General features: G+C 38.3%; 1 protein-coding gene across 3 annotated transcripts in view; it reads left to right on the top strand.

Moving 5' to 3' along the window:
* The window catches only part of TRIP4 (thyroid hormone receptor interactor 4), a 66,956-nt gene that overhangs the window by 18,671 nt on the left and 23,625 nt on the right, over positions 1-24,660 (top strand). For all 3 annotated transcript variants that reach the window (XM_023255212.2, XM_023255211.2, XR_002742893.2), the window contains 6 exons: positions 6,926-7,055; positions 10,139-10,354; positions 15,077-15,203; positions 18,854-19,041; positions 22,987-23,111; positions 24,462-24,553. In XM_023255212.2, the coding sequence (XP_023110980.1) occupies positions 6,926-7,055; positions 10,139-10,354; positions 15,077-15,203; positions 18,854-19,041; positions 22,987-23,111; positions 24,462-24,553 (878 nt within the window). The remainder of the gene's footprint in view (positions 1-6,925; positions 7,056-10,138; positions 10,355-15,076; positions 15,204-18,853; positions 19,042-22,986; positions 23,112-24,461; positions 24,554-24,660) is intronic.

The raw sequence follows: 24,660 nt of genomic DNA, 5'->3' as shown, positions 1-24,660 counted from the left end.
GCTCGATCCTAGGATCTACGAGATCATGACCTGAGCCAAAATCAAGAGAAGGATGCTTAATTGACTGAAGCACCCAGGTGCTTCTCTCAGCATTTATTTTATATTTTTAAAAAATGTTTATTTATTTTGTGCAAGAGAGAAAGAGTGCACATGAACAAGGGAGGGGCAGAGAAAGGGAGAAAAAGAACCCAAGCAGGCTCCATACTGTCAGCACAGAGCTCAATGCAGGGCTCAGTCTCTTGAAACATGTGATTACGACCTGAGCTGAAAGCAGGAGTCAGAGGCTTAACCAGCTAAGCCATCCAGGCACCCCTACAAGCTTTTATTTATTTAAAAAGTGTTGGGGCGCCTGGGTGGCTCACTTGGTTAAGCGACCGACTTTGGCTCAGGTCATGATCTCGCGGTTTGTGAGTTCAAGCCCCGCGTCAGGCCCTGTGCTGACAGCTCAGAGCCTGGAGCCTGGTTTGGATTCTGTGTCTCCCTCTCTCTCTGCCCCTCCCCCACTCATGCTCTGTCTCTCTCACTCTCAAAAATGAATAAATGTTAAAAAAATTTTTTTAAGTGTTAAAGCCACATAACATTGAGTAAAAAACTAATAATAATATTGGATTATAACTGAGATAATAAAATTAATGTCCTGAATTAAATGAATAAGTTAATAAATAGGGAGAAGGGTCAGCTTTTTCTTATAGAAAAATTCCAATTAATAATGTGAAGGAATGAGGGTTGTAGAAAATCGCCATTTAGAATACCACAGCAGTAGTAATTGCTACAGGCAAGATCCACCAATGGATGCTAAAACTGTTGGATGAAAAGTTAAAGAATAGCAGATTTGCAAAGTCATGAAAAACCAGGAAAGACTGAAGATTGTCACAGATTAGACGATAACTGAGGAGACATGACAAGTAACTATAATGTAGGATCCTGAATTGGATCCCAGAACAGGAAAATAACATTAATGGAAAAAATGTTGGAATCCAAATGAAGACTGTAATTTAGTTGATAGTATTATAGTAAGCTATATTACAAAGCTGTAGTCATCAAGACAGTATGATACTGGCACAAAAACAGACACATAGATAGAAAACCCAGAAATGGACCCACAACTATATGGTCAACTAATCTTTGACAAAGCAGGAAAGAATATCCTGTGGAGCAAAGACAATCTCTTTAACAAATGGTGTTGTAAAAACTGGATGGTGACCTGCAAATGAATGAAATTGGACCACTTTCTTACACTATACACAAAAATAAATTCAAAATGGATGAAATTCCTAAATGTGAGACAGGAAACCATCAAAATCCTACAGAAGAACACAGGCAACAACCTCTTTGACCTCTGCCAGAGTGACTTCTTACTACACACCTCACCAAAGGCAAGGGAAATAAAAGCAAACATGAAGTACGGGGACTTCATCAAGATAAAAAGCTTCTGCACAGTGAAGGAAACAACAGAACTAAAAGGCAACCCACAGAATGGGAGAAGATACTTGCAAATGACTTCTCTGATAAAAGGTTAGTATCCAAAATCTCTACAGAACTTCTAAAGCCCAGCACTCAAAAAACATCACCCAGTGAAGAAATGGGCAGAAAACACGAATAGACACTTTTTCAAAGAAGACATCCAGATGGCTAATAGAGACATGAAAAGATGCTCAACATCATTCATCATCAGGGAAATACAAATCAAAACCACAGTGAGATACCACCTCACACCTGTCAGAATGTCTAAAATTAACAACACAAGAAACAACAGCTGTTGACAAGGATGCAGAGAAAGGGGAACCCTCTTGCACTGTTGGTGGGAATGCAACTGGTGCAGCCACCCAGATGTTCATCGACTGATGAATGGATAAAGATGATGTGGTATACCTATACAATGGAATATTACTCAGCCATCAGAAAAGAATGAAATCTTGCCATTTGCAACAATGCAGATGTTAAGGGAGATAAGTCAATGAGAGAAAGACAAGTACTCTATGATTTCACTCATGTGGAATTTAAGAAACAAAACAATTGAATATATGGGAAGGAGGGGGAAAGAGGTGATAGGGAAACAAACCACAAGAGATTCTTAACGGTTGGGAAAAAACTCTGGGTTGATGGGGAGAGGTGGGTGGGAGATGGGCTAGATGGGTGATGGGCTAAGGAGGGCACTTAATTGTGATGAGCACTGGGTTTGTACGTAAGTGATGAATCACTGAATTCTCCTGAAACCAATATTGCACGGTATGTTAACTAACTAAAATTTAAATTAAAAAAAAGGATACGATTGTTAATTTCTTTTGATAATTGTACTATGGTTATGTGAGATAAGGTATTAGCATTAAGGGAAACTGACAGAAAGTTATATAGAACTTTTCTTTCTTTTTTTTTTTTTTTGCAACTCTTTTCTAAGTCTTTTTTTTAATAATTTATTATTATTTTTTTTTAGTTAGCCTATGTTTTGAAAGAGCACAGGGAAGGGGCAGAGAGAGAATCCTGAGCAGGCACGCCACTGTCAGTGCAGAGCCTGATGCAGGGCTCAAACTCAAAACCTGTGAGATCATGACCTGAGCTGAAACCAAGAGTCAGACACTCAACCAACTGAGCTACCCAGATGCCCTTTTCTTTGTCTCTTATAGTTGAAAAACACTTAATAAAAATTGTTAAGGACACAGGTGCCTGGCTGGCTCAGGCAGTGAAGCATGCAACTCTTGATCTTAGGGTTGTGAGTTCGAGCCCCACTCTGGGCACCTGAGTGAGTCAGTCAGTTAAAAGTCCAGCTTTCGATTTTGGCTCAGGTCATGATCTCATAGCTCTAGCCCTGCCCTGAGCTCTTTGCTCTTAGCACAGAGCCTGACTCAGATCCTCTGTCCCCTTCTTTCTCTTCCTCCCCCCCGTTCACATTCTCTCTCTCAAAAATAAATGAACATTTTAAAAGAATAAAATTTTGGGGGGGGGAGGCACCTGGGTGGCTCAGTTGGTTAAGCGTCCAACTTCAGCTTAGGGTAGCACAGTTGGTTAAGCATCCAACTTCAGCTCAGGTCATGATCTCACAGTTTGTGACTTGGAACCCCAAATTGGGCTCTCTCTTGTCACTGCAGAGCCTGCTTGGGATCATCTGGGGCTCAAGAATAAACATTTGGGGCTCCTGGGTGGCTCAGTTAGTTAAGCATCCAACTCAGTGAGTTAAGCTCAGGTTGTGATCTGCCCATGGGTTCGAGCCCCACATCAGGCTCTGTGCTGACAGCTCAGAGCCTGGATCCTTCTTGGGGTTCTGTGTCTCCCTCTCTCTCTGCCCCTGCCCTGCTCACGTTCTGTCTCTCAAAAATAAATAAAACATTAAACAAACAAGCATTACAAAGATCTTAAAAATATTTAAGGGCATTAAGAATAAAAAAAATTTTTTTTAATGTTTATTTTTGAGAAAGAAAGACAGAGCATGAGTGGGGGAGGGGCAGAGAGAGAGGGAGACACAGAATCCAAAGCAGGCTCCAGGCTCCGAGCTATCAGCACAGACCGATGTGGGGCTCGAACCCACGAGCCATGAGATCATGACCTGAGCCAAAGTCAGACGCTCAACCAACTCAGCCACCCAGACGCCCCTAAAAAAAAATTTTTTTGGATGTTTATTTATTTATTTTGAGAGAAATAACAAGCAGGGGAGGGGCAGAGAAAGAGGGAGACAGAGAATCCCAAGCAGGCTTTGTACCAACAACGTGAGCGCAATTTAGGGTTTGATCTCATGAACCATGAGATGGTGATCCAAGCTGAAATCAAGAGTTGGTTGCTTAGCTGCCTGAGCCACCCAGGCGCCCCAGGACATTTTTAAAAGGAAAAACAATGTATCCATTACTTTCCACTTATGCAAATTTTTGTTTTTGCTTTAGTTCATAGTTTTGTTTTCTTTTTTTTTTTTCATTAAAAATTGGTTGGGGGAGCGCCTGGGTGGCTCAGTCAGTTAAGCGTCCGACTTCGGCTCAGGTCATGATCTCACGGTCCGTGGGTTCGAGCCCCGCGTCGGGCTCTGTGCTGACAGCTCAGAACCTGGAGCCTGTTTCAGATTCTGTGTCTCCCTCTTTCTCTGACCTTCCCCTGTTCATGCTCTCTCTGTCTCAAAAATAAATCAATGTTTAAAAAATAAATAAATAAATAAAAATTGGTTGGTATTAGTGATCATAGTGTGTATAGGATTTTGTTTTCCTTTTTTTCTTTTGTTTTCATTTTTCTCTATTAGTATTTTATAATTTCTATGTTGCTATATATTCTTCACATTTATTGATTTTAGTGGCCCAAAATAGTCTATTAACTTGATTTATTGTAATTTGATCACCTACTTCCAGTTACTGAAAATTTTGACTCTTCAAAAATTATAAATATTACAGTCATCTTTGTTAATATATCTTTCAATTTATTGCTTTGGGATAAATTCCCAAGAATGGGATTACTGAGTCAAAGATTATTATTATTATTTTTTTTTTAATTAATCTCTACACCCAACGTGGGGCTTGAATTCATAACCCTGAGATCAAGGGTTGCATGTTCCACCAAGTGAGCCAACTAGGCACCCCAAAGAAGATGAGTTTTATTTCTTTACTTTTTATTTTTTTAAAGAATATTATTATTTTTTTTAAAACTGAAGTATAGTTGATACACAATGTTATATTAGTTTCAGGTATACATAACTTAGTGATCGGCGATTGTACATGTTATACTATGCTCACCACCACACATGTAGCTACCATCTGTCACCATATGATGCTATGAAAATACCATTGAGTAGATTCTGTATGCTGTACTTTTCTTCCTTAATCAGTCTGTGACCAGAAGCCTGTACCTGCCACTCCCATTCATACCTTTTTGCCTGTCTCTCAATCCATCTCCCCTCTGGCAGCCACCAGTTCTCTGCATTTAGGGGTCTGTTTCTGCTTTTTGTTTTTTTTTTTAGATTTCACATATAAGTGAAATCATATGGTATTTGTCTTTAATATGATCATTTTTGACACTTAAAATGTATTTGCCACATTACTTTACCAAAATATTGTATCAGTCTACAACAGCATAATGACTAAAATCTGTCACTATTGAATTTTGACATTTCAAATATTTTTATTTTTGTAGTTAATTATTTTATTGCAGAGGTTGAACATTATCTCCATATTTTTTCAGTTAGAATTTCTTTAAGGTCATTATTATGAGAAAAGGTAGTTATAAATGCCTTTTTTTAAAAAATATTTTAAAATGTTTATTTTTGAGAGAGAGAGAGACAGAGTGCGAGTGGGGGTGGGGCAGAGAGAGAAGGAGACAGAATCCAAAGCAGGTTCCAGGCTTCAAGCTGTCAGCACAGAGCCTGATGCAGGGCTTGAACTCATGAATCACAAGATCATGACCAGAGCCAGAGTCAGAAGCCTAACCAACTGAGCCACCCAGGTGCCCCCTAAGTGTTTTTCTTATGTTCAGAACACAAGAGTCTCTGTTTCTCTCTCTCTTTAGTCTTTTTTTAAAATGATTATTTGTTTGTTAGAAAGCATGTACGTTTGCTAACAGGGAAGGGGTAGAGAAAGGGATACAGAGGATCCGAAGCAGGCTCTGAGCTGTCAGCACAGAGCCGAATGGGGCTCGAACACACAAACTGTGAGATCATGACCTGAGCCAAGTTTGATGCTTAACCAACTGAGTCCCTCATGCGCCCCTTTCGTTTTAATCTTAAGAGAGAGTTTTGATAGGAATTTGAACAGGCCTGGAGTTTAAAATAAGCATAAGGTCAGCCTTAATTATAGCCTCGTTGTTTTCCTAATGCATCTTAGATCTTGGCTTTATCATAATTCATGGCTCTCTTTTCTGTGATATATAGGTTTATGGTTTGCTGTCATGTAGGAGATGACACATGGGCTGAGGAATGAATGTGGGCTTTAGAGTTAGACCTAAGTTTAAATGTTGTTTCCACCTTTTAATTTCTGAGTGACTCAGTAAGTATATTATCGTCTCTAAACTTTAGTTTCTTTTTTTATAAAACAAAGATAATATAAACTGTCTTACACGGTTATTGGGAGAATTAAATAATATATATTAAGTGCCTTAGCATCTAATAAGTTTTCAGTATTAAAAAAAATTTTTTTTTATGCTTATTTTTGAGAAAGAGAGAGATCAAGCACAACCGGGGGAGGGGCAGAGAAAGGGAGACACAGAGTCTGAAGCATTCTCCAGGTTTTGAGCTGTCAGCACAGAGCCCAATGCAGGGCTCAAACCCACAAAATGTGAGGTCATGATCTGAGCCAAAGTTGGACGCTTAACTGACTGAGCCACCCAGGCGCCCTTCAGTATTCATTTCTGTCCCTTTCCTGCAATTTCTACTCTTTTTTTCTTCCATTGTCTATTTTTTAATTTTGCTATGTCTAAGTATGTTTATTTTTTTTAAGTTTATTTATTTGGAGAGAGATTGCGAATGGGGAAAAGGCAGAGAGAGGGAGAGAGAGAATCCCAAGCAGGCTCTGCACTGTCAGCACAGATCCCCACATGGGTCTCAAACTCATGAACCATGAAATCATGACTTGAGCCCAAATCGAGGGTCAGATGGTTAACCGACTGAGATGCCCAGGCACCCCTGAAAGTATGTTTAAAGGTTGTAGTCACCCCTACTTAATAAATCTTTTCCTTTACATGGCATTTTTATATTGTTTAACAGTTTGGTACCCTTAGTGATCCAAATTTCCACATGGGAAGAAGTGGATCCTAATGTTTCCTGAAAACCAATCTTGTGTGAAGCCCTGCTTGGTGCTTAATAAGTAAAGCCTAGCACGTGTTATTTGTTTTTCATTGAAATGAAGGCTGTCAGCCATTTAAAACAGAGCCAGATCTTCTGATATTTTGTTCTTTGCTGCACAGTGATACAACTAATTTATATTACAGTCTGATAACATTTGGTTTCCTTATTGAATTTCAGGGACGGAGAATTCTGGAAAGGTGGACATCTCTACCAAGGACCTTCTTCCTCATCAAGAATTGCGAATTAAGTCTGGTCTGGAGAAGGCTATTAAGCATAAGGACAAACTGTTAGAATTTGACAGAACTAGGTATGTGGTTAGAATAACAAATGGTAAGAAATAGAGTGGTCTACATATCCTGGCCATTAAAACATTATTCTGGAACTTGATACCTTTTTACAGTGAAGTATGAAAGATTCACAGCAAAAGAAGAGCTCTGCTACATAGGAGGCCTACATCTTGTTTTTGAATTCATGTTTGAGTAAGATAGGTTCCCATAAAGAGCATCTTACCCTGCAACATTATTAAATTTTTGCCAGATGCTAGTACTAGTATACCGCCAGAAAGTTGATTTGGGTTGACAGAATTCCCCAGTTGTTTTCCTTGCAGCCATTCATTCCATCAGTCACCATATGTTAGAGTACCTACCATGTGCAAACGACTGTGCTGGGCTCTGGAGGATCTATAAGAAATTGTTTCTGAAAGAGCATAGGTAGTGGCATATCCTGGGAAGGCCTGGTTTACCCTTCCCCTTCCCATTAACACTAAATTTGTTTTCTGATTTAATGATCAGTGTATTAAAATGTCCCTAAATTTAGGGCGGATAAGGTGGCTCAGTCAGTTGAGTGTCCAACTCTTGATGTCATGTCAGGTCTTGATCTCAGGGTCATGAGTTCAAGCCCTGTGTTGGGCTCTGCCAGACGCGGATCCTACTTAAAAAAAAAAAAAAAAAGTTCCTAAATAGGCATTTACACTCCTACACTTTTGTCATTTAGCCCATTGACTTCTCTGTAGGAGACAATTTTATCAATTTGTTAGTTCATTTTTTCTTTCTCTTTCACCTTTTTCTTCTTTTAGACAAAATATGTATTGAAAGCCAGTTAGTGGTAAAAAATGTTTAAATAGGACTTATACATTCATTTCTCAAATGGCCATGTGGGAATCTGTGAGGGTCCTTGGAGAACCCTTAATCTCCTATGTATTGTAACTGACCTAGGAGTCTATTTCTGGCATTATAAGTTTTTGGTTAGACATACTTCCTCCTTCCAAACCCTTTGCTGTAAATCTGAGATACAACTTTGAAAGCTTTTTTTTTTTTTTTTTAAACGTTTATTTATTTTGAGACAGAGAGAGACAGAGCATGAACGGGGGAGGGTCAGAGAAAGAGGGAGACACAGAATCTGAAACAGGCTCCGGGCTCTGAGCAGTCAGCACAGAGCCCGACGCGGGGCTCGAACTCACGGACAGTGAGATCGTGACCTGAGCCAAAGTCGGACGCCTAACCGACTGAGCCACCCAGGCGCCCCATAAAGCTTTTTTTTTTTTTAAGTTTATTTATTTTTGAGATAGAGCAGGGGAGGGGCAGAGAGAGAAGGAGGGAGAGAATCCCAAGAAGGCTCCGTGTTGTCAGCGCAGAGCGTGACACTGGGCTCGAACTCAAGAACCGTGAGCTCATGACATGAGCCAAAATCCAGTCAGACACTGAATTGACTGAGCCACCCTGGCGCCTTGAAAGCTATTTTTCTTTTTAATTTTTTTTTTTTTTAATTTACACCCAAATTAGTTACCATATAGTACGACAATGATTTCAGGAGTAGATTCCTTAATGCCCCTTACCCATTTAGCCCATCCCCCCCCCACAACCCCTCCAGTAACCCTCTGTTTGTTCTCCATAGTTAAGAGTCTCTTATGTTTTGTTCCCCTCTCTGTTTTTATATTATTTTTGTTTCCCTTCCCTTATGTTCATCTGTTTTGTCTCTTAAAGTCCTCATATGAATGAAGTCATATGATACTTGTCTTTCTCTGACTAATGAAAGCTATTTCTGAAGTAAGCCCATCACAAGGTTTGTAACTCCTATTCACTCAATATTTATTATTATTATTATTTTAATGTTTATTTTTGAGAGAGAGAGAGAGAGAGAGACCATGTGTGTGTGAATTGAGGAGGAGCAGAAAGGGGAGCCAGAGGACCTGAAATGGGCTCCACGTTGACAGCAGAGAGCCCAGTGTGGGGCTCGAACTCACAAACTGAGATCATGACCTGAACCAAAGTTGGATGCTTAATCGACTGAGCCACCCAAGCACCCCTACTCTTAATCTTTTAAGTATCACTTCTAGCCCTACTCAATAAAACTGTCATTAGAAATAGAATTAGCAATGGAGTACATTTCTTGGTAAATAGAAACTAGAAAAGGGTCTCTCTTCACAGATATTGCTCCTTTTCTTGTGTGTTCCAGGATACTAGTTTCATTATTTAGGTTCACATATAGGAGCAGGTTTCTCCTGAGCTCTCTGAAACTTCCCACTCTCAGTCTACTTTAAAACTTGTATAATTCCAGCCATGTCCTGAAAAACTGAAATCAGTATATGAATCTGATTTCAGTATTTCCCTATGCCTTTGTATATCACTAATTTGTAATAATTAGGCATGGAGTCAATTGTGACTGGATTTGTGCATTTGGAGTAGTCAGTTAACTTCTGTGAGCCCCACCCCAAGTTCATTATCTGTAGAATGAGAGAATTGGGTCATTAAAATTCCTTCTAGTTCTCAGTTTCTTTGTTGATATGATCTTAGAAATAGGTCTGATTGACATATCTTAGAATTTGATCCAGTGTTTTAGTGAGGGACAAGTGATAAGATTGGGGGGGCAAGGGGTAGAAACTGACATATAGTAGTAGTAGGGTAGTAGTATGTCCTAAGAGTAAGCCATGGGCCTTAAACTGTCCAGAATAGAACTCTTTAAGTTTCTAAGGGAAAGGCAGCAGTTGGGACTAGCAGGAATCGACTGGACCCCACTTGTTGAGGGACTAGGATAGTGAGTAAGCTGCCAAGACATGAACTCAGATGCAGCAAAACCAGGTGATAACCCAGTTATGGCTGGACTAGTGAGAAAGAGTTAGAAGAACAATGGATTGTGAGGCTGTGTCTTTTTCTGCCTGAAGGTGAGATTAGTTTTATGAGCTGAGCTAGGCCTGCTGTGGGGATAAGGTACATGCCGAAGCTGGGGACCAAGCAGAGCTTGACCTTATTATGAAACTTTTTTGGGCATCTGTGTTTGAGATACTTTTCAGCATAGCAAAGAGTAAACTGCCTTAAAACAGTTTTCCAGTAATCAAGTCCCTGTTTTGTCAATAGGTAACCCAATTGACATGTGTTCTCTTTATCTCCTTAGCATTCGAAGGACGCAAGTCATTGATGATGAGTCAGATTACTTTGCCAGTGATTCTAACCAGTGGTTGTCTAAAATTGAGCGGGAGACCCTGCAAAAACGAGAGGAGGAGCTGAGAGAATTTCGACATATGTCTCGGCTCTCTAAGAAAATCACCATTGACTTTGCAGGCAGGAAGATCGTGGAAGATGAAAATCCTCTAGCAGAGTATCACAGCAAGTAAGTGGGCAGCACCAGAAAGGGTCTGGGAGGGGGCATTTTGTCTAAAAAGGATTTGCCCCCTCTCATGGATCTGCTATTTTTGTTGATTTTAAGAATAATACGTTCATTTGGAATAGAAAAATGTAAGAGTGGCTAAGAAAATTTTGAAAATGAACAGTGAGGGTAACTTTTCCAGATAATTACTATAGTTTGATAAAAAACTTTTTAAACAATGAGGTGCCATTTGGGCATGGGAATGTAAAGGAATCCAGAACAAAACCTGCATTGTATGTGTTTGTGTGTATACATGTGTAAATTAGTAATTAAAGCAGGTAGCATTTCTAAATAATAAGGAAAGGGTTAAATACATGCTGGGATGATTGGCCACCAGCTTGGAAAAAATTGACATTCGATCTCTATTTCAAACCATACTGTGATAATAAGTTTGGCTAAATGGTTAAATGTAAAAGAGGTAAAAGGATCAGAAATAAATAAAGAAATGCAGGAGAATATAGATACAGTCTTGGTGTAATAAAGTTTTTTTTTTTTTAAGTTTGTTTATTTTTAGAGAGAGCATGCGTGCATGTGTGGGCACAGGGAAATGGCAAAGAAAGGGAGAGACAGAGAATCCCAAGCAGGCCCTGTGCTGTCAGCACAGAGCCTGACTCAGGGAGTCAGGGCTCCATCCCATGAACCATGAGACCATAACCTGACCTGAGATCAAGAGTCCAACACTTAGCTGTGTGAGCCACCCAGGCGTCCCATAGCTCTTTCTAAGCAAAATACACAAACCAGAAGACAAAAAGACGAGATGTCAAAAAAATGTTTTAATGTTACTTATTTTTTTGAGAGATAAAGAGTGTGCGTGGGGGAGGGGCAGAGAGAGAGGGAGACACAGAATCCGAAGCAGGCTCCAGGCTCCGAGCTGTCACCACAGAGCCCTATGTGAGGCTCTACTGCACAACTGTGAGATCATGACCTAAGATGAAGTCGGAAGCTCAACCAATTTAGCCACCCAGGTACCCCTAAGACGAGATATTTTAAATAAAGTAAAAAAATGCTACCAAGCTGAGAGAATATTTTAAACATTTTTAAGTCAAAAGAGGAAGATCTATAGTATGTAAAGACCTGCAAATTAAAAGAAACATACCAAACAATCCAGTAGAAAGACGAGCGAAGCCTAAGGACCATTTACAGGTGAAGAAATACAAATGACCAATAGAAATTTAAAAAAAAATTTTTTTTTAATGTTTCTTTATTTTTGAGAGAGAGAGAGAGAGAGAGACATAGTATAAGCAGGGGAGGGACAGAGAGAGAGGAAGACACAGAATCCAAAGGAAGCTCCAAGCTGTCAGCCCAGAGCCTGATGCGGGGCTTGAGCTCACAGACCATGAGATCATGACCTGAGCTGAAGTCGGACACTTAACCGACTGAGCCACCCAGGCCTCCCGGCCAATAGAAATTAAAAAAAAAATGTTCAACTACTGGGGCGCCTGGGTGGCTCAGTCGGTTGAGTGTCCGACTTCAGCTCAGGTCACGATCTCACAGCTTGTGAGTTCGAGCCATGTGTCAGGCTCTGTGCTGACACCTCGGAGCCTGGAGCCTGCTTCGGATTCTGTGTCTCCCTCTCTCTCTGCCCCTCCCCACTCGCATTCTGTCTCTCTCTCAAAAATAAACAAACATTAAAAAAAATTTTTTTTAAAAGTTCAACTAGGGGCATATGGCTGGCTCAGTCAGAAGAGCATGTGACTCTTGATCTTGGGGTTCTGGGCTCAAGTCCCATCTTGGGTGTACAGATTACTTAAATAAAACTTTAAGCAATAAATAAATAAATAAAATGTTCACCTAGTTATAAGGGAAATGGAGATTTTAAAACAATGTATCATTAAATTGGCTGAAATAAAAAATACATATATACAAAATACTACATGCATAGTCTGTGAGTATAGGAAAATGAATATGCTCTCTTACTGTGGATGGGACTATTAAAATGGTACAGCCTCAATGCCAAGAGTAAATCCTAATGTAAATTAAGGATTTGGGGTGACAATGTGTCAGTGTAGGTTGATTAATTTTAACAAATGTACTACTCAAGTGAGGAATGGCTGATAATGGGACGGTATGGATGTGTGGAGTCAGGGAGCATATGAGAAATGTGTGAACCTTCTGTTCAGTTTTGCTGTGAACTTAAAACTGCTCTAAGAAATAAAGTCTCATGAAAAATTCCCATCATGGCCAATTTCAAGTTACCGACATGAAGTCACTGAACATAGAGTTCAGAGACATGTGTATTGGCTCCAGCATAGCACTGAAAAGAAAGCACAGGATTTTCCTGTTTTTTGTTTTGGAAATGGTGTCTGTCTGTCTGTATGTCTGTCTCTCTCTTTCTCTCTCTCTTCCTCCCTCCCTCTCCACCCCCCTTTCTATTTCTTTCTCTCTCTTCCTCTTTCCCTTTCCCTCTCCACCCCCTTTGTCTCTCTCTCTCTCCCTCTCTGTCTCCCCCTCCATCCCCATCCCCTTCCCTTTCTCTTTCATTCTCTCCCTTCCCCTCTTTCTCTCTCCCTCTCTCTTCCTCCTTCCCTCTTTGTCTCCCTCCCTCCCCATCCCTCCTTTCTCTTCTCATCCTCTCCCCACCCCTCTTTCTCTCTCTTTCTCTCCCCCCTCTCCCCCCCCCCCCCCCCACAATTGGATATTGGTAAACATAGTAATGCTTTCCACAAGGTTCCGTTTTGGCCTTCTCTTTCGGATCTGCCAAATCCATTGTAGAATTTTCCTAAACAAAGGTTGTTCTCTCCATAAAAGAAATTCTACCACTAGCTTCAAAATAATTATTTGTTCTTACCTATTACGTATGTGATATGTAAACATAAAGAAAAAAAGTAAAATTATTTTTTGCTGATGGGTTTAGGAATTTTTCTTTTTTTTTCCCATTAATTTGTATTTTCCAGTTATAAATTGCCTTTATAATAAGTTATTTTTATGTTCAATAAAAAGTACATACAGCCCTTTAGAAGTTAAATTGGACAGTATCTCAAATTGTATCTTAAATTATGCATACTTTTTGACTTACCAGCTATAACCAGGTAGTAAGATACTAGTTTCTTCATCCCCTTCTCAACATTTAAAAAAAACATTTGCTCTTCTCACATATGAAAAATTGTATTTATTTTGTGAAAATTTTTATTTATATTTCTTTGTTTTGGTTGTATGCTGGTAAGTCTGAACATTCTAAAAATGTACTGATTAGCTATTTGTATTGCTTCTTGTATAGGTTCTAGAGTTGTAGGTACATTTACCATTTATTATATTTCAAAATTATTTCCTTCTTCAGATCCCACTGTCCCCACCCTATTTTATTTAGACTCCCCTCTTCCCTCAAAATTCTTGTTTTTTTTCTTCTTTCTTTCTCTCTCTTTTTCTTATTTAGCTTTATGCCTGTTGTGTTTCTGCTTTTTCCTTGGTTTGGAAATCTCTCCCACAATCTTTGCCTTTGAAATGTCTACCTACTTGGTACAACACATGGGATTATAATAATAATCATTGTAATAACTCTCTCATAGTAGCACTACATCCTTCCATGTTTTGTTCATCATCTTCATAGCTATCTTAAACCTGCCATTTAGATTCAAAGCTTCTTGAAGGCAAGAACCATGTTTTCCATACCTTATTTAAGTCACCTTGCGTATAAAAGGTTCCTAACAAATATCTTTGGTCTTTTCTATGGTAAAATCCTTTCATTATGTTGTGCCTCAGAATTATCATTATCCACAAACATTTGTCAAGCATCTGGCAGGGACATGGAGTATAGCAGTAGGTAATGTAGAGGTACTGGATAGAATAAGATACAGTTCCTCTAAGATCTGTGATCTCCTACTACCCTAGGATTAGTTCTGCAGTCTTTAAATGGAAATCATCACATTGTTTTGTAAATTTAGAGCCAAAATAAATAGCAAACCATGGGCACAGGGTAACATGGGATGTATGTGCTGTTTGATTTTTAAAATATTTTTCAATATGTATTCATCTTTGAGAGAGAGAGAGAGAGACAGAGCATGAGTGGCGAGGGACAGAGAGGGAGACAAAGAATCCAAAGCAGGCTCCAGGCTCTGAGCTGTCAGCACAGAGCCCAGTGTGGGTATCAAACCCACAAACTGTGAGATCATGACCTGATCTCAACCTGAAGTTGGACCCTTAACCGACTGAGCCACCCAGGCACCCTGATGACTATTTAAATAGTAGGTGCTATAGGACTTCAGAGAAAGGAGTAAGCACTTTTGGGCTGGGCCAGTAGAGGACCTTACTACAACTTCTGGACCTTGAAACAAGGATAGAATCTAGGTCAGCCTGGAGGAGTGGAGAGGGCCTCCTGAGTGTGCAGAGGAGTAATGGAATGTGTTGAGTAAATAGGCTGCTATAGGATAAATAATCTGCTGTAGGTCAGACTATTTCTAGGCAGCTGTTCTAATCTTGGCATTTTTAGTAATCCTGTTAAACAGATGAATGATTGTAGTGTGCCCTACCTATTTTCTTAGTGTTCTGGAACTTTTACTAATTCATATTCCTTAGGGTTCTTGGAGTGAAGGGAAGGAAGTTGGTGGTGGGGAGTAGGAAAGTTCATCCATGGACCCCTCTTTGAATTTCAAATTTTCTCATTGTTGAAGGATTTTATGTTGTGGTAAGTAAGGATATTCTGAGCATAGAACATTACCAATTATTTCATCCTTTGGTTTGTCATCACAGACTAGATGAGACAATACAGGCAATTGCCAATGGAACCTTGAACCAACCACTCACCAAATTGGATAGATCTTCTGACGAGCCTTTGGGAGTTCTGGTGAATCCCAACCTGTACCAGTCCCCTCCCCAGGTTAGTGGACCTTTGCTGTAACTGGTAATGAGAGGAGTTTGGGCCCCGATATTTCTCCTTTCAAGTGTGCCTCTTTCATAGGCTTTAGATATCAGTGTGCTCTTTCACACATCCACCGACCTTATTTTCTGTCCCCAGTTTTTTCCATTTTTTTGCAATACTTCTTACAGGTTGGCCTGCATTATCTTCTGAGTATTTCCCAAGAGAGGGTTTTGTTAAATAAGAGATTGAGACAATAATCCCATGGTTCTTTTGTTGATGTTCTTTCTCTACCTTTTATAGAATATGGGTAGTCCCATAGGGTGGTGTTTTAAATTAATACGTTCACTGTTGTCATTCATTTTTCCATCATATCATTGAGCATCTATTATGTGCATTCATAATAGTAAGTGACAAACTGTATGTTGCTTCTATCCTCAAAGAACTCATAGACTAGTAGGAAGAAAAAAATCACATAAGCAGTTCTAATACAAATAGAGATATAAATAAAGTATGGTGGAAACCCAGAGAAGGGAAGTACCACTTCCAGTTGAGAATAAAAGAAGCTTTAATAGGGAAGCTACATTCATTAAAAGGAAATATCCAAGAAAATGGGTGTTTGGGGATAGTGGGGAAAAAAACATTCCAAGCAGACTGAACTGCAGGAATAAAGCATGGGTACATGAAAGCATGGCCTGTATATTTATGGAAAAATGAATGTAGGCTGCATAGATAGTGGTTATCAAAGGGATTATCCTGAGAAACATACTAAGGTAAGGTAGGTAGAACCAAATCACTAAAATGTTTAAATGTTTAGCAATTTTTCATATTTTTATTTTGTATATAAATGTGTGCCATAGAAGGTTCTTCCGCAAAGAGATGCAGTCAGAGCAGTGCTTTAAACAGCTTAACTGTAGGTACTTGTTCAGCACTTTACACATGCCAGCTTCTTTGCCAGGTGCTAGAAAATTAAAAGGTAAAGGCCCAGCTCCTATCCTTAAAGACTTAGTGGGGAAACATGTTTGAATACAAATAATTTGAATTCCTTAAGATAGTTTCATATAATACTATATGTTAATTCTACTTCAATTAAAAAAAAGTGCAATGATAGACACATGTTGTGCATAGAGTAGGACTTTAGGAAAGTGTTCATAAACACTCCAGGAGTCACAAAAGAAATAGTGTTTGAGAGAAGACTTACAGGATGAATAACAATTTCCAATGAGACAAATCTAGGGAGGAAATTCCAGGAAATTCATGTACAAAGGTTCAGCAGTTTAGGAGTATTGTAGGTTTGGTAGAACCAGAGGTAATTAAGTACTGTTAGAAGCTAAGATGAAAAAAAAAGTTGAGATGGACTAGTGGGTGTATTAGTTTCCTAGGGCAACCATAACAAAGTATCACAACTAGTTGGCTTAAGACAACAGAAATTTATTCTCTCACAGTTCCTTAACACCAAAATCAAGACATTGGCAGGCCCACACATTCCCCGCAAAGGCTCTATAGGAGAATGCTTCCTTGCGTATTTGAGCTTCTCCTGGCCCCAGGCATCCCTTGGTTTATAGCGGGTTCATTGAAATGTCTGCCTTCGTCTTCACATGGTCTTCTTCCCTGTTTTTGTCTCTCTATGTGTTCTTTTTTTTTTTCATAAGGACAGCAGTCATTGGATTTGAGGTCCACCCTAACCCAGTATGACCTAATCTTAATTTGATTACATCTGCAAAACTATTTCCACATAAGGTCACTTTCACGGGTTCTGGGTAGATGTAAATTTTAGGGGGGGATACTACTCAACCCAGTACAGTAGGCAACATCTTACCATGAAAGGCCTTATGTCTCATGCTAAGGAGTTTGGTTTTATTTCAAAGTAGGCAAAGAGAAGTCCTTAAAGAATTTTAGTAGAAGATTGGCATGACTTCCATGCCTGTATAGAGATTCGAGGGAGGAGTAAGACTAAAGCAGGGAATTTGCTAAGAAGGTTATTGCAGTAGTATAGTGGGGAGCTGATGAGGGCCCAGGTTAGTGTAGTAACACTAGTAAGACAGTAGAGAGTTACTTAAAGGCTAAAAGTGTAGATGAGACCAGTTAGCAGCCTCTGTAATAATATTAGTGAAAGATAAGAGGTTAATTTGAGAAAGTGGATGTGGGAATAGAGAAACAGGTAATATAAACTATAACTGTAGTAGAGATAAAACAGTGAATGTGGACCTCAGAATTGTTCAAGTACCAACATGTTTATGAAATCACTTACTTCCCCTGTAATGGATGAGTCCTTCCTCTATATTCCCAGTTAAGGGCTTCTATCCCCAGGTAGTATTTACTTAATTCTGCTTTATATTTTGGTTAGCTATTTATGTGTTTTTCTTCTACTAGGATCATAAGTGCCTTGAAAGAAAGAACTGTACCCTTTTTATACTTGATGTGCTTTTCACATGGTCAAGTACTGAATAAATGTTTGTGTTTTTTTTAAGGTATGAAGCAGTTGATTAGAGTCATAAAATTATATTACATTAAGATTCTTAAAGATCAATTTAGTCCAACCCCATCATTTTATAATTGAGAAAACTGAAACCTTTAGAGGTTAAATGATTGCTTAGAGTCTCTAAACTACCATTCTAGGGGCGCCTGGGTGGCGCAGTCGGTTAAGCCTCCGACTTCAGCCAGGTCACGCTCTCGCGGTCCGGGAGTTTGAGCCCCGCGTCAGGCTCTGGGCTGATGGCTCAGAGCCTGGAGCCTGTTTCCGATTCTGTGTGTCTCCCTCTCTCTCTGCCCCTCCCCCGTTCATGCTCTGTCTCTCTCTGTCCCAAAAATAAATAAATGTTGAAAAAAAAATTAAAAAAAAAAAATAAAAAAAAATAAACTACCATTCTAGTTTTTCCCCCTATAAATTATCAAACAAGTCAAAAAATTAAGACAACTAACCAAAAACTTCATCTTAATAAAGACCTTTTTTTTTTTTTTTTTTTTTTTTTTTTAAATTTTGAAGACTTTCAGTCTTCTTGTTCTGGAACAAACACGAATCTTTGTCATTCTGTGACAGAACTGCTAGGACACATCAGTTTTCTATATTACCACTGTCCTATAATTTTCTCTTCTTTTCATGTAATGGGGGGCTTGTTTCAGTAATTCTCCATCCTTTCTGTAAAAGACAGGTTGTTCCTTTCAGGGTAAGAGAGTATGTCTTGCATCCAACAATCATAACTACTGCTCCTGATAGCATCTGATTGGCTTTTTCATGGTCCCAGCATGTGACTCTGCCTTTAAGCACATGAAAGGTGTGTGGACCAAAATTTGGAACCTTCATTTAATGCAATTATCTTGGGAAATTGTCCAGAATCCATTATGGATCATTAATAAGTTTACAGTAGAAGTAATTACAGACCTTATACCTGGTCTGCTTGTTGTATTTTTGCTGGAATTAGGAATCTACATATGGAGATTTCAGCATTCTAATTATTTTTTAAGATAAGACCTTGTTATCATATCTACAACTCCTTCTGAATTTATACCTACACCTTTTATGTCCTTGTTTCAAACAAAGGTGGGATAAACTTTAAGAAAATGTGCCCAGTATGATTTCCTCATTGTTAGCATTCATCTCATTTTGTATACCTACCCCAGGTTCTTCCCTTGTCAGACAGAACTGTATGTTTGGTTTCTTTTTTGTGTAGTGGATAGACCAGACAGGTGCAGCCTCACAGAAGAAGGCTTTCCATTCAGGAGGATCGGAACTAGAATTGAACTCCTATCGGCACCAGTTGCGAATCCAGGACCAAGAATTTCAGGAAGGCTTTGATGGTGGCTGGTGCCTCTCTATGCATCAGCCCTGGGCTTCTCTGCTTGTCAGAGGGATCAAAAGGTAAGGACGGAAATGAATCTTGCCAGTGGAAGATTTTACAGTGACATAAACTTGATTTAGAATTATGGATTAGAATTCATTTTCCCCAATATAGTGATGATTTATAATACTCTTCAGCACATAGAACTTTAAGCAGTATATTCATGTTACTGATTTGGTAGTAGTGTTTTTACTGAATAGCTTAAAAAAACCCTGAGGTTAGAAAGGGTCCTAGTCATAAAAAAATAATAAAATACCAGTTTTTCCATCCTAGTCATAAAAAAATAATAAAATACCAGTTTTTCCGTCTTCAGAAGGAAGTCTCTTGACAAAACTTCTCTTGGCTTTGCCTTTGGAATATAATATTCAGCAACATTAATCGTTTGATCTTATTTGAAATGCAGTTTTTATGGCTATTTATTAATTTTTTTAAGACAACAGCCCAACTGTGTTTTTTTCTTTTATATATCTATGTACTAATCTGACTAATCATATGAAAAACTACTTGTCTAGAAAAATGGGGGATTTAAGAGTTAAGTTGCTTTATTACAAGTTTGAGTGGTTGTACCTATTCATGATGGTTAGAACTTAATGTTCTATGGTTTCATGTTTCTTCTCAATTCAATTTTTTTTTATTTTTTAATTTTTTTATTAAAATTTTTTTTAAGGTTTGTTTATTTTTGAGAAAGACAGAGTGTGAACCAGGGAGGGACAGAGAGAGAGAGAGAGGGACACACAGAATCTGAAGCAAGCCCCAGCCTCTGAGCTTCAGTGTAGGACCCTTTCCCACAAATTGTGAGATCATAACCTGAGCTGAAGTCAGACACTTAACTGACTGAGCCACCCAGGTGCCCCTATTTTATTTTAAGTTTTTTATTTATTTTTGAGAGAGCTCAAGCGGGGGAGGGGCAGAGAGAAGGACAGAGGATCTGAAGCAGGCTCCGCACTGACAACAGCAAGCCGGATGTGGGGCTTGAACTCACGAACCATGAGATCATGACCTGAGCTGAAGTTGGACGTTCAACCAACTAAGTCACCCAGGTGCCCCGCTTCTCAATTCAGTTTTAAAAAATATTTTTTTCAGTGCATCTGGCTGGCTCAGTTGGTAGAGCATGTGACTCTTGATCTTGGGGTTGTAAGTTAGAGCCCCACGTTGGGTATAAAGTTACTTAAAAATAAAATCTTTAAAAAAAATAAAAAAATAGTTTGCTTTTATAAATATAAATAGAAAATTGGAAAATACGGTGAAGTAGCTAGAAAGAGAAAGATCGCCTATAATCCCACCACTTAGAAACACCTACTTTTAGAATTTTAGAGGGCTTATTTATATTTATTTTCCTGTGCTGTTATATAGTAAGGTAATAAAATATATTTAGTATTTTACTTCTTTCACTTATCATTACAACATACTCGCTTTCCCTTTTTTTCCAGTTTTATTACACTGTAATTAACAAATAACATTGTATTAGTTTAAGTTATACAACATAATGATTTGATATATGTATATATTTTTAAATGGCTGCCTCAGTAAGTTTAGTTAATATCCTTTACCTCACATAGTCACAAATTTTTTGTTTCTTGTTGTGAGAACTTTTAAGATCTATTCTCTTAGCAGCTTTTAAATATACAGCACAGTATTGTTAACTATAGTCACCATGCTGTACATTACTTCCCCAGGACTTACTTATCTAATACCTCAAAGTTTTGACTATTTTTACCCATTTACCTCTGGCAACCACCACTTTTTTCTATCTATGAGTTTGTTTTTTTTTCAGATTCTGCATATAAGTGAGATCATACAGTATTTGTCTTTTTTGTCTGATTTGGCACAATGCCATCAAGGTCTGTTGTAAATACAATGGCAGGATTTCCTTTATTTTTATGGCTGAATAATATTCCATTATGTATATATACCACATTTTCTTGATCCATTCATCCATCAGTGGGCATTTGGTTGTTTCCATATCTTGGCTATTATAAATAATATTGCAGTGAATTTGAGGGTGCAGATATCTTTTTGTTCCTTTTTATTTTATCTATTAGAATTTACTATGCCTGACAGTGTCCTAACTCATAACAGTAGTAATATACTTAAATAAATTTTTACAGTTCTAAAAGCAGCAGTAGCTCTATAAAATAGATAAGGCCAGTATTATTACAGTCTTGCACAAATGAGGACACTTACGTAAGGACACTTTATAGATAAAGTAGCTTTCTCTGAATTAAAAGCTAGTTAGTGGCAGAGATGGAACTTGAGTTCAAGTTTTTAGTGGTTTTTTCCAGTCTTACTGTGTAAGTTTCAGTCATTTGTCTTCTGAAAGAAAATTTTTTATTGGCATTTAGTATCAATCATTTCTACTTTGGTGTATTCATTATTAGCTGTGATTTCCTTCTTTCATTACGGTGCATTGTCATTTTTCTCCCTTCTTGAAGGTTAGGTCTTCTTGCTTTTGTTTGTAATTGCTTTTTAGTTCATGTGTGTAATGCCATTAGAACAAATGCATGTGAATCTGCTTCTGCTCCAGGGCAACTAGACCCTCAGGTATCTGTTCTTACTCAGTTTTCTACAATTTGGATGTCTTTTCCCTCTTCCAAAGCAGAAAACTAAATAGCTCGCTTTCTGCTGAGAGAATCAGAATGTTTACATTTCTCTCCTATTTTGGATCTATATTCTTCAGATTTTGTTACTGAAAAGAACAGATGAGCAACATCCAGCTCACAATCACTAATCCCACAAATAAAATGAATGATTCTGCCACATTTGTGAGACCATTTTCCCAATAACCCTTCAGATTATTTGGTGTGGAGGGAAGAACGATACTGATTAGTTCTTCATTTTTTGATCACCTGCTATGTATGTGCCTGGCACTTTTTCAGTTCATCTATATTGGAAAATGAAGGATATGAGAAATTCCCTATTTCTCATTGTAAGAATACTGTAATAGGAGTATATTATCAAGGTATTTTATTTGATTGGAACTAAAAGAGAAACATCCTTTTTTTTCTTCTTTTCACTTATTTATTTTTTGAGTATAGTGGACACACAATGTTACATTAGTTGCAGGTAGACAGCTTAGTGATTTGACAAGTTTATATACATTATGCTGTGTTCACCATAAGTATAGCTACCATCTGTCCCGTTACATTGCTATTATAATATCATTTTATTCGTTATGCTGTGCTTTTTATTACCGTGACTTAATTCATTCCGTAACTGGAGTCCTGTATCTCCCTTTCTCCTTCACTCATTTTGCCCAACCTCCCATCCCCCAGGAATATCTTTTTGTAATCCTTGGAAAGTAATTAAGTTCTCTTGGATGCATTGTTATTCCACCGAAAGATTCTTTCAAACTAGTCAAGTTGTTTAATTATTTACAAAGAACATAATCCTTTATAAAATACTTAGAAAATATAAATGAATATGGTTGCAATTTAAAGAGTGAAGATGATAAACATTTTTATTTATTTAAATTCTATAAAGTGACAACTATAAAAGTACTATTCTTAGAGATTTGTGTGTTGGTGAAGATTTTTCTGTTAGGTTAGAAAACGATTAACAAATCTTCCAAGAAAAAGTTAGCAAAGAACTTGCTAGCAAAAGTTAGCAAAGAACATCAAGGATTTCCTTTGTGTGGAACAGTTTGGATGCCTTAAAAGTGTAAGATTTAAATGGTGGAAGTCACAAGGCCAGTGAAAGATACAAGTCTGACTTACAGAGATGGAGTTAAAAATAGGACCTGAAAGAGATCATTGTCTTTATTCTGATGATAGGAAAAGCTAGAGAACAGGGTTCATACTCCATTTAAGGGTATTGTGTTATAATTATGTTTTTCACACAAAATACCCCTCTTTGTGAGATATCTTCTATAGATCTCTTGGTTTAGCTGGGTGATTTGCTATATTAGATGAGATCCTGTGGGACACTAGAATTTAGATCCTTTCTACTAAATTTGTAATTTTTTTAAGGGTGGAGGGCAGAAGTTGGTACACTCCTCACAGAGGACGTCTTTGGATAGCAGCCACAGCCAAAAGACCCTCCCCTCAAGAAGTCTCAGAACTCCAGACTACATATCGTCTTCTTCGTGGGAAAGGTGACAGACATATATTCTCCATTCAGTATTACTTGATGGAAAGGAAAGAAGTTCATCTTCTTTCACCCCCTTCCTCCTCTGACTTTTTTTTTTGGGGGGGGGGGGAGAGGGAAGTAGATGAGAGGACTTTAATCTTTGTGTACGTTTGTTTGTTTAGCGGCAAACCTGGGCAGATGTTCAAAGCATTCATTCATCAAACAGTGCAAATAAAAATATCAGTTCCCAGGGCGTATGACTGGCTCAGTCAGTTAAGCATCTGACTCTTGATTTCAGCTCAGGTCATGATCTCACCGTTCATGGGTTCAGCCCCCACGTCGGGCTCTGCTCTGGCAGCGACTAGCCTGCTTGGCATTCTTTCTGTCTCTCCCTTTCTCTCTGCCCTCCCTTGCTCACACCTGCTGTCTCCTCTCTTTCAAAATAAATAAATAAACATTAAAAAATATGCTTATCAGTTCCCAAGACCAGAAATCAACCAACCTGTTTTAATTTAATATAAGAAAATTTTCTTTTTTAAAAAATTTTTAACTGTGAGAGTATAATGACTTTTATAAACTCTGGGATCTTTAGATTGGGAAGAACAACCACAATAAGAATTTTTTGAGTGGACTGACCCAAATAAACATCTGCTATGGGATTTGGACAGGTCAGAGTTGGTTGACTTAACCATTATATTTTGGGAGTTACCCCCAAGCACATCATATTTGGATCCAAAAAAACTGTTTCTGACTCTTAGATGTCTTGTTTTCCTTCCTCTTATCTAACTCATACACTTGTTTTGAAGGTAGAATGAGAGGATGATTATAGAACTACCTTTAAAAGTTTTAAGGAAACCAAAACTTGAGGAATCAAAGGTGCTTGTTTCCTTAAAAGCACAATGTTTTGACTGATATGACTAGCTTGTTTTAAATTTATGTTCTGTCATTCTTTTTTTTTTTCCTCACTCTCTCTCTCCCCCTGTGTTCTGTCATTCTTAAATGTTTTACTACACTTTTTGGTTTTTCTCTTCACAGCTGTAGCTTGTTTCCAAAACCCATCCCCACCAAACTCCAGGTTAATCCAATTGAGTATAGGTGGAATGATTTTTTTGGAGTGAAGTTGTAGGGTCCTTGAACTTTGATGGTGTAAGGGTAATTTTTTTTATAGCTTAGAATGTAGATAGTGGACTATGCCAGACACTCACTAAATTTGTTGCTAAAATGCAAACACTTGTGCTAAATAAAAACCTCATTGTTTTTCTGTGTCTACAGTAGGTAATAGAGATAGTGATTTGTTCAGAATTGGAAACAGATTTGTGAGTTTCAGGGGAACAAAAAGGAGATATAGCTGATGCTTCTCTTATTCTTGATTCAGATGTGGAATTTCCCAACGACTATCCATCAGGTTGTCTTCTGGGCTGTGTGGACCTCATTGACTGCTTGTCCCAGAAGCAGTTTAAGGAACAGGTGGGTAAAGTATACTTCTCTTGGACACATGCTTAGTTTGCCACCATAGTTGACTTGTAAATCCTTCAAAACAGAATATCGTGCTGATAGTAAGGTGATAGCAACTG

This window comes from Felis catus, chromosome B3 (genome assembly GCF_018350175.1).
Source record: "Felis catus isolate Fca126 chromosome B3, F.catus_Fca126_mat1.0, whole genome shotgun sequence".
Lineage (NCBI taxonomy): Eukaryota > Metazoa > Chordata > Mammalia > Carnivora > Felidae > Felis > Felis catus.
The sequence above is the reverse complement of the archived record's forward strand: the minus strand, read 5'-3'. Positions and strand labels throughout refer to the sequence as shown.